General features: G+C 49.8%; 1 protein-coding gene across 1 annotated transcript in view; it reads right to left on the reverse strand.

The window, feature by feature from the left end:
* RLBP1 (retinaldehyde binding protein 1) overlaps positions 1–7549 on the reverse strand; it is an 11926-nt gene extending 4377 nt beyond the window's left edge. Inside the window, exons 1-6 of the mRNA XM_011986315.1 lie at positions 7311–7549; positions 5468–5590; positions 4701–4812; positions 4310–4438; positions 2861–3065; positions 809–987 (exon numbers count right to left, since the gene is read on the reverse strand). Of these exons, the coding sequence (XP_011841705.1) occupies positions 809–987; positions 2861–3065; positions 4310–4438; positions 4701–4712 (525 nt within the window). The 5' untranslated portion in view covers positions 4713–4812; positions 5468–5590; positions 7311–7549. The remainder of the gene's footprint in view (positions 1–808; positions 988–2860; positions 3066–4309; positions 4439–4700; positions 4813–5467; positions 5591–7310) is intronic.
* Between the last annotated feature and the right edge of the window lie 3217 nt (positions 7550–10766).

A 10766-nucleotide genomic window follows, 5' to 3' on the forward strand; every position in this document is an offset into this window, starting at 1 on the left:
ATCACTTGAGCTCAGGAGTTCAAGACCAGCCTGGCCAACATGGTGAAACCACGTCTCTACTGAAAATACAAACATTAGCGGGGCATGGTGGCGTGCGCCTGTAATCCCAGCTACTTGGAAGGCTGAGGCGTGAGAATCGCTTGAACCCAGGAGGTGGAGGTTGCAGTGAGCTAAGATCATGCCACTGCACTCCATTCTGGGTGACTACAGCGAGACTCCATCTCAAAAAAAAATAAAATAAGTTTGTAGCAGGTTTTTTTAAAATTAAAGGAATATTTTTCAGGCTCAGTGGCACATGCCAAAGCTCTCCCAAGACAAACCCTGATTTCCCGACTTGGGGCAGCCCCCTTAACGGCTCAGACAAGCAAAATTGTATACATATATAAGTACAAAGAACTCGGGCTCCTAAATAGACTGGAACCTGTGCTTTCCAGAATCTCTTCCAGCCTACAGTCCACTAATCCTTGTTCTTTCTGTTGCTATCAGCTTTTAGCATTTGGCAGGGCAGCCCCCAGCTCGTGGCACACAGCTGTTACTCCCGCTTGGCACTTGGCTGGGATACCCAGGAAGAGCCATGTATTATTGACCATCAAGCCCCACCTGCAAAGCTGCTGGGTTTTCCAGCTGCCCTGGCACATCCTAGGACTTCTCTCCCTGCCTGAAAAGGGCTTGGTGGCAGGTGGCTGCCCACCTTTCCCCCTCTACAGACCTTGCCTCCTGGGGAACCAGAAATGAGGGCTCAGTAGAGGCCAGGGTTGAGGGAGGGAACCCAACCCATGGGGTGGGAGCCAGGCAAGCCCCCACTAACCTCATCGAAGGTGATTTCTTGACTTTGCCAGTTCTCAATGTTGAAGAGCATGACCACTCGGCCATACTTGTCCCGACTAGAGAGGACACCAGGGTAGCCAGCTTCAATGGTACAGCGGACGGCCTCTGGGGACAGGCTGTCAAAGAGCTCAGGGTACTGCAGCCGGAAATTCACATAGCCTGGAGGAAGGAGAGCAGAGGAAACCCCTCAGGGAGCCATCCCATCCCTACCCCATCCCACCTAGTGGGACTCAGAGACCTGGCCTCCTGCCTGGCTCTTCCACATGTGTCCTATATGTGACCAAGCTGGCTACTCAACCTATCTGAGCCCCATGTTGCCTCTCCAAAAAATGGGATCTCGATATTGGCCTATCTATTCTAGATAGTCTAGATAGTGGCCTATCTCACCAAATTGTTGTGGCAATCAAATGATTCAAGGTGTAAACATCATCATAAGCTTGTGCAAACATAAGGCGTAGTCCTAAGTATGAGGATAAGCATTACTTGTTATTTTCTTCCCCATGGGGACAAGGCACAGGGCACAGGATAAGCTGAGTGGTGAGGTGTGCACAGGGCTGGGGAGAAGCTCCCAAGGAGAATCCAAACCCCAAGCAGGACACAGAGCCCTTCCTGATTCCAGCAGCACCTCTACAGTCCATAAACTCCATCCTTACCCATCCTGAGCAGTTCCCCACCTCTGTGGCCTGCACCACCAAACTTGAGCCCCTAGAGGAGCTGGGCACATCTGCCGAGAGACTGCCACATCCACTTACTCACTGCACTGGAACACTCTGGGCACCTCCCACCCCCTGGCCTTGTCTTTGCTGTTCCCTCTGCCCCGGCTGCTCTTCCCCACAGATATCTCATTTTCTTTGGGTTTTTCTTCAAAAATTCCCTTTGCACTGGGACTTCCTTGGCCACTTTATCTAAAACTTCAACCCCTCAAGACTTTATATCCACCTCCTTAATTTCTTTCCTTATTCCTTACCATTATTTAACCCTATATAATTTTACTTTATTTATTGGATATATTGTTTCCACCATTAGAATATAAGTCCCACCAGGGCAGGGAACTCTTGTCTGTTTTGTCTCCACTGCATCCCTTGGCCTAAAACAGTTCTTGGCACAGCATGGCCCTGAATTACCATTTGGAGAAGGAAGAAGGAAGAAAAGGAAAATCATTAGCCTGCAGAGGGTCCGCTCAGACCCCATTTCCCTCCACCAGTGCCCAAGATTTGATTTCCTGAGGGACCCCCTTTTTTTTTTTTTTTTTTGAGATGGAGTTTTGCTCTTGTTGCCCAGGCTGGAGTGCAATGGCACAATCTCAGCTCACCGCAACCTCCGCCTCCCAGGTTCAAGCGATTCTCCTGCCTCAGCCTCCCAAGTAGCTGAGGTTACAGGCATGCACCACCACGCCTGGCTAGTTTTGTATTTTTAGTAGAGGTGGAATTTCTCCATGTTGGTCAGGCTGGTCTCTAACTCCCGACCTCAGATGATCTGCCCGCCTCGGCCTCCCAAAGTGTTGGGATTACAGGCGTGAGCCACCGCACCCCGCCGATGATTTCTTGAGGCATCCTGTCTTCATCCAGCCAGCAGTGCCAGGGCAGTTCTGTCCCCAGGGCTCATTCCCAGGTCTGACACCATCTTCAGTTCCACTGCACATGGGGCTTAGGTAACTGCCTTCAGCGAGGCGCTATCCACCTTCCTGCAGCATTCCAGAGCCAAAGCTTAGGTTCTCATGGTGGGGTTCTGGAGCGGAAACTCTTCCCCTCGTCAACCAAATGGGGTACCCAAATTTTACTCATTGAATCCCAAGACTGAGAGAGAGTTGGGAGGACTCTGACCTCTAGGAATCTGCTCCTGACACATTTCATTCATTCATTCATTCGTTCATTGTCAGAGCTGACCCACTTTACAAGTAAGGATATGGAGGCTCAGAGAAACAGACTTGCCCACAGTATGGAAGCGGGCCTCTTCAGTGCCTAGGTGAGAGTGGATACCATCCTCATGGCCTCCCGTCCTCTCAGGGCCGTCCCTTCAGCGCGGGCCTCACCTCTGAGCAGCTCATAGGCACGGCCTACGTTGAACTTTCGCGCGCGGATGAAGCGCAGAAAGAAGCCGCTGTCCTTCTCTTGCACCCTCTCTGCCACGGCCACGGCCAGCTCCTCCCCCGAGGCCGCCTGCGCCTGCACCATCTCCTGCAGCTCTCGCACTGCCTCCTCCCGGGTCTCCTCTCTCTCATTCAGCTCATCCTTGGCCTGGAACAGGGTGGGGTGTGCATGAAGTTAGACTTAGGTGCAGGTGAGGGGTAGGACACACAGGTGATGAGTCTCCTGCCAAAGCTGAGGGGGCCCAGAGGTCTGCAGCTGCAGCCCTTGCTCTTCTGCCCCAGGGGCAGCATCTGTACTGGCAACACCTGAGATTGTTGTGTGTGGAGAGAATTCGGTCAAACTGTTCATCCTGGATATTTGCAGAATATGGCCAACAGTCTAAATGTTTCTAAAAATGACTGCCTACACTCACTGAGCCTTTGCCTAGCAACCTAAGTCCCTTAAATGCATTGTGTTTTTCAATCTGCCACAGACCATCATGGTTGGCGTTCTTATCCCCATCTCTCAGATGAGCAGACTGAGGCTCATAAAGGTGAAGATATTCTTGCTCAAGGTCACCCAGAGAGAAAGGAGTGGAGCTGGGACTCCTCTTTTCATCACTTCACTCTGCTGCCTCCCAGGCTCCATTCTGATTTTTTCAAAAACACAGCTCTCCAGCAGATGGCAGCCTGCCGCCTGCCCAGAGCCTCACATTCCTCCCCTCTGCTGGGTCAGGAGAGCTCCTCCCCGCACCTCAGACAGCTCTCTCTTTGGACAGCATGAGGAGGGAAGGGAAAGGAGGGGGAGTAAAGTGTGAAGGAGCGAATAGCACCTTTCCCTTGAGATGCCCAAGGAAGCAGAGATGGAAGCTGGGAGCCCAGGCTCAGTTCAGCCACTTCTCATCCTCCCCGGCAGCCCTAAGACAGCTCTGTCAGCCTCCACAGAGCACAGTCTGACCATCTCTGAGCTAGTCCGCCAACCGTCTTTCACAGGTGCAGAGGGCAAGACCCAGAGATGGAAAGCAATCTGCTCAAGGTCACACAGCAAGCTAAAAGTAGGTCTGGTTCTGGAACTCACGTCTCTTGCCTGTCTAGCAGGGGCAGCATTTGGACGCTTGCTCCCCGGGGCCATTTCCAAACCAATGCTGGTCATATTGAGTCTAGTTTAGAGGGCCCTAGTTCCAAGGCCCTGGGCTGTAGTCTTGGGTTGGGCTGGCCTGGCTGGGTGTCTGGTCAACCCAGTTGCTGCCATAGCCGTGACCACCAGGAAGGACCCTACAACAGGCCAGTCTATCAGGTCCAGGATGATCTGGAGTGCCAGGGCTAGACCCTTTCACAGAACAGAGAATGCAGTCATGTTCCCCTCATGTTGCCTCCCTAGGCTGCTCCTCCCCGCACTGTCAGCCACCTCACCTTCTGCAAGGTGTGGCGGGGCAGCTGGCTGCACGGGCCAAAGACAGGTCCATGGTCCTTGGTTGTGAGCTGCTCCAGTTGGGCACGGAGCTCCTGTTCCTCTTCAGGTACCATGCGGAACGTGCCCACCTGGGCAAAGAAAGGAAAAACAGGAACAGCCAACCCCATCAGCCTGAGCCAGCCGTGGGAATGGACCTGTTCAGACATTTAATTTTTTTTTCCCAAGGTCATTGTTAAGCCTTCTCCTTTTGTGGGGGTCAGGACCCACACAGAGGTTATAGGAGTGTGTGCCTATATTCCTGGGCAGAGCAGAAGATAGAGAAGTGAGGAGGGAGGGAGAGGGAAGAAAGGGAAGGTGGGTGGAGGGGAGCCCGGGAGGACACGTACTTACCCCTTCTGACATATTGCCTCTGGAAGACACAGAGTCCTTGGAAAAAGAAGGGATCTGCTTTCTCTGTCCTGGCCTCTCCAGTCAGCCCCTTCCCTAGGATAGGAAGTCAGGGCTGCAGGGGTTAGAAAAACCATTTTGTTATTGTCTCAGAATAGTGGATCTCAAACTTTCAATTGCATCAGAATCACCCAAGGCATTTGTTAGAAATGCAGGTGTCTGGGCCCCAACTTCCATGATTCTGACTCTGAAGGTGCAGGCTGGAACCTAGGAACCTGCAATTTAAAACACATCCTGGTGGCTCTGAGGGAGATGGCTCTTGGGCTACACTTTGGGAAACACTGTTTGGACAAGGCACAGACACAAATAGCTCAGTCCTCAGATGTTACAAGTTGGCCCTGCCAGGAAAAAAAGTCTGGCTCTATTCTCAATGACACGATCACTGCAGGATAAGGCAATCTCTCCTCTCTCCTGTGGCCATCCTTCTCCAGCCCAAAGGGGTCCCTCAGAAACTTCACAGCCTAGTGGATGGCCCTTTCCCCAATGCATTCGTTCTCAAGATGGGTGATGACCAGTTACGTAAGTACGTAACCATGAAACTGGAAGTGTGTTCTGTGCTTTGTGATGCACTAAGTACTTTCAAATCCACTCTCTCAGACCCAGGGTCAGCATTATTATTCCCATTTTACATAGGAGGAAACAGAGGAGGGGAATAAGTGACTTGTCCAAGGTAACACAGCCAAAAAATAGCCAGGGATCAGGATTCAGACCCAAGTTGTGACTTCCTGTCAGCACCAAGAGGCAGCCTGCTGTGGCGCAAAAGTCGGACCTGGGTTCAAGTTCTTCTCTTCCACTTGCAGGCTGTGTGATTTAACCTCAGTCTTGGTTGTCCCCTGTAAAGTAGGATGGAAGGGTTATGAGATGTAGTTAAATAATGGACACATAAGTAATGCTTGGTTACCAGAACAGATCCCATTCATGGCCCACATGACAACCTGCTTCACCAGTAGGTATTTTTGGAGACAGCTCTTCTGTTTCCAGGTTTTCTCTCCTGCCTAAATGTCCTGCCTAAGTGCCTTCAGGAACCTTTCACCATCCTGCTCCTACCTGTGACCAGGTTCCATGGTCAGTTCAATCAGCTAGTCACAATTGGTAAGTGACAGAGCTGGGACTTGAACCTATGCCTGCCTGACACCAAGTCTTTTTTTGACACCTAGAGCCAACACATCTGCAGGCAAACTCCCTAGGAGAGCTGGCATCATAGAAACCTTTAAGGTTAGGGAGACCTGGGTTTGAATCAGGCTTTGTCAGTTACAACTTGTGTGACTCTAGCAAGTTATTTAACCTTTCTGGGTCTCAGTTGCCTCATCTGCAAACTGAGGATAATAACAGTACCTACCAAAAAGAACTGTCATGAAAACCATATAATTTCTGCAATGCTCCTGGCACAGTGTCCTGTTCTAAAACATAGTTCCCCTTCTCTTTCTTAGCTACATATTGATCATTACCCTAACTTGCACAAAGAGACTTGGAGGACCCCCAAAGAGTATCTGAGGGTCCCCCATTTCCTGCTCCTTCCACTCCACAGCCCCAGCAAGCACAGGGAAGTTCTGGGGGCCATAATCCACCCACAGGAACCAAATCTAAGCCATCTTTCTGGCTGGTAGATGTCCAGATAGGTGGGCACAGAGATAGACAGACTGAAATGCTGCTGTGCTATCAGTTGGGTTTTGCTGGAACAGGAATGGAAATGGAGAGGCTGACAGAACTGCCCTGGGGAGCCCAGACAAAAGGGACAGTGACTGGACACCCCCAGCCAGTTGTGCAGACCATCAGAACGAGATCCGAGATCTTAGGAATACAGGGTTCAAGTCTGTCCAGGAACTCTTTTCTAAATATGCCCAAGCTGTTAACTTTGAGTTTTAAAAATACTGATTTACAAGCTGTACACAATGAAAAAATGCTCATCCCTCGCACCATGCCAGTGCTGTTCCCTGCCATCTCAGGTTGCCAATGAAAATACAGAATGCCCAGTTAAATGTGAACTTTTTGTTGTTGTTGTTGTTGTTTGTTTGTTTGTTTGTTTTTCTGAGATAGAGTTTCGCTCTTGTTGCCCAGGCTGGAATGCAATGGTGCGATCTCAGCTCACTGCAACCTCTGCCTCCCAGGTTCAAGCGATTCTCCTGCCTTAGCCTCCTGAGTAGCTGGAACTACAGGTGCCCACCACCATGCCTAGCTAATTTTTTGTATTTTTATTAGAGACAGTGTTTCTCCATGTTGGCCAGGCTGGTCTTGAACTCCTGATCTCAGGTGTTCTGCCTGCCTTGGCCTCCCAAAGTGCTGGGATTACAGGCGTGAGCCACTGCACCTGGCCTACATGTGAACTTTTTTAATACTAAAAATGTATTTGCTGTTCATCTGAAATTCACATTTAACTGGGTGTCCCGTATTTTTATTTGCTAAATCTGCCATCAAATTGGTCTGGCTCAACCTGAAGAATGGCCAGGTGGTTTCGGTTTTACAGGCAGCTTGAGATGTGGTCTCCCTGCTCCCCTGAGTCCTCACCCCAGTCCTGGGCTCCCTGGCCCAGGCAGGCCCCAGGTATTGACTTACCTGCCAGGTCGGCAGCTCCTCCTTGGGGCCACCTGGTACCTGAATGTCCTGGAGCTCTAGAGGTCGCCTCTGCTGGAGGCGTGGTCCAGTCAGCAGGTTGGGATTAGTGTGTCATGAGGAACTTCTCACCGCCCACAGTTTCCGTTAAATCGGGCTCACAGGAGGCCCAGAGTGGGGCAAAGGAAGACCCGGAGAGAGATGGGAGAGGGGAGAGGCCTGGGCCTGGCTGGAGGCACATCAAAGCCCTCTTTTGTGTGCGGCTGCTCTGGAGTTCCTGCTCAGCCATGTGGAAGCCCGGTCGTGGGGCTGGGATCTGGGCCAGTCCCATTCCCTCTTTTCCCTGCCCTCTTTCTCCTCAAGATCCCAGGGTGGGGTTGCTAAGAGAGCACCCCTCCTCCCCCCGCCCCAGGGTAACAAGAGGTGAAGGGAAATTGTACATGTGATTACATCTACAGTGGAAGCTCCAGCAAATCCAGGCCTATTGCCCACCCCTCTCCCAGTCAGCAGGACCTAGCCTGGTAGTTTTCACCTCTGCAGTGAGTGGGATCAGTTGGGAAATGTGGCTGGTTAAGGCCAAGCAGGGAGAGGATAAGACAGGCCGAGCCTCCTTCTGGGCAGTGTGGTGCAGCGAATGGCATGCCTCGGAACCAGACTGCCCACTTATAAAGCCTCGCTGGAGCATCTTCTGGCCATAAGACGTGACTTCAAAACTCAGTGGCTCAGTCTCCTCCTCTAAGGAGTGGAGAAAACTAGAGGACCAGGCTCATGACTTTAGTGTGGATGAAATGGCAGTAAAGTGCTTATTTCAGGGGTTTAGCTGCCTGACACTTAATAAGTCCTCTGGAAAGGTCAATTACTCCGAATACAGAATCAATAGGCACCTAACTGGAGGGAACGTATTATTCAACCCTTTATACAGGAAGAAACCCCTCTAGCCTCTCAGCGGGTACCTGCCCAGCCTCTGTTTCGCTATTCCACTGGATGAGAAGGAGGTGATTCCTGTAGAACATTTTCCGTCTAGGATTCCAAGGGCAGGAAGCTCCCTGTTTCCATTACTGAGGACTCTCCTTGTTTAAAAACTCAGTGTTGGTTTGAGCCCCAAGCAGCTTCCTGTAATAACCACCCTTGGTCCTAATTTTGCCTCCTAGAGGTGCCCAGGACAAGGTCAAGCTCCCCTGCACAGGTCACTCTCCAGAATCCAACCCCAGAAGTGCTTTTTTATTTTCCCTGGACATAGTTCTTGCTTTTCCACCCATTCCTACTTTGACAGGTTTGGGATTTCTTCTCACCTTCCCATTTCCTGCTGAGCCGTTCCTCCAGAGCAGGCTACAATGCCTGGTGCTTAGATCTTGGGGTACACTTCAGTCACCTTGAGCTCTTTGTTTCCAACAGCTCTTTCCCTGGGCTCCTACTCTGGCTGCTCTCTGGGTCTTGGGCTGTTTCTGTCCCAAGTCCTCTGTGGAGCTGGGGATCCTTCATTTATGTCATTCTTCTTCCTGGTAGTCTAGTCCTGTGCTGTCTTATACAGTAGCCACTAGCCACATGTAGCTTTTCATCATTTGCAATGGGGTAATGCTAGAGATTGGGTCTCACTATAAAAAAAATTTTTTTAATGGGGTAATACGACCCAAGAACTAAATTTTTGGTGGGGGCTGGCAGGGGACAGAGTCTCACTACGTCGCCAAGGCTGGAGTGCAGTGGTGCGATCTCAGCTTATTGCAACCTCTGCCTCCCAGGTACAAGTGATTCTTGTGCCTCAGCCTCCCAAGGAGCTGGGATTACAGGTGCGCACCACCACGTCTGGCTAATTTTTGTATTTTTAGTAGAATGGGGTTTCACATGTTGGCCAGGCTGGTCTCAAACTCCTGAGTTCAAGTGATCACACCGACTTGGCCTCCCAAAGTGCTGGGATTACAGGCGTGAGTCTGTAATTTTTAAAGTCTCACATTTTTAAATTTATTTGATTTTAATTAACTTAAATGTAAATTTAAAAACTAATACTGGATTCAGTTTTTTGAAAACTTGTAAGTAGGTTTAGAACAACTTAGATGTGTGATCCTATTTTTTTCAACTGTAAATTTTGTGATGAAGTATTTCTCATAAGAATTTAGAGTCCCAAGTGAGATGTGCTATAAAGTACCTAAAGACTTAGTACAAACAAAATAATGTAAAATATCTCATTAACACTTTTTATAAGGCTTAATGTTCTGAAATTATCATGATCATGTTTGTGATATATTGGGTTAAAAATATATTAGAGTTTGTAATCCCAGCACTTTGGGAGGCCAAGGCGGGAGGATCACTTGAGGTCAGGAGTTTGAGACCAGCCTGGCCAACATGGTGAAACCTAGTCCTTGCAAAAAAAGCAAAAATTAGCTGGGCGTGGTGGCAGGCACCTGTAATCCCATCTATTCGGGAGGCTGAGGTAGGAGGATCACTTGAACCTCAGAGGTAAAGGTTGCAGTGAGCTGAGATCACACAACTACACTCCAGCCTGGGTGATGGAGTGAGACTCCCTCTGGAAAAAAAAAAAAAAAAAAGATACCCATACACACACAGGAGCTAATTTTGCCTGTTTCTTTTTTTTGAGACTGGGTTTTGTTCTCTCACCCTGGCTAGAGTGCAGTGGCATGATTATGGCTCACTGCAACCTCGATCTCCCTAGCTCAAGCCATCTTCCTACCTCAACCTCCTAAGTAGCTGAAACCACAGGAGTGCACCACTACATTTGACTAAATTTTTTTTTTTTTTTTTGGGGGGGGGACAGAATCTTACTCTGTCACCCAGGCAGGAGTGCAGTGGCGCAATCTCAGCTCACTGCAACCTCTGCCTCCCGGGTTCAAGCAATCCTTCTGTCTCAGCCTCCTGAGTAGCTGGGATTATAGATGCCCACCACCACACCCAGTTATTTTTTTTTTGTATTTTTAGTAGAGATAGGGTTTCACCATGTTGGCTGGGCTGGTTTCGAACTCCTGACCTCAGGTGATCCACCTGCCTCAGCCTCCCAAAGTGCTGGGATTACAGACAAGAGCCACCATGCCTGGCCATTTTGTTTGTTTTTTGTTAAGACAAGGTCTTACTCCGTTGCCCAGGCTGGTCTCAAACTTCTGGACTCAAGCGATCATCCCACCTTGCCTCCCAAATTACTGGGATTACAGATGTGAGCCACCGCGCCTAGTCCTGTTTCTTTTTTTTTAGGGGTAGGCTCTCTCTCTGTCGCCCAGCCTGGAGTACACTGGTATGATCATAGGTCACTGCAGCCTCCAACTCCCAACTCCTCTACTCAGGCAATTCTCCTGCTTCAGCCCCTTGAGTAGCAAGGACTATAAGCAAGCGCTAACCTGCCCAACTAATTTTTGTTGTTGTTGTTGTTGTTGTTGTTTTTTTTTTTTTTTTTTGAGATGGAGTCTTGCTCTGTCGCCCAGGCTGGAGTGCAGTGATGTGATCTCAGCTCAC

This window comes from Mandrillus leucophaeus, unplaced genomic scaffold (assembly GCF_000951045.1).
Source record: "Mandrillus leucophaeus isolate KB7577 unplaced genomic scaffold, Mleu.le_1.0 Scaffold297, whole genome shotgun sequence".
Classification (NCBI taxonomy): Eukaryota; Metazoa; Chordata; class Mammalia; order Primates; family Cercopithecidae; genus Mandrillus; species Mandrillus leucophaeus.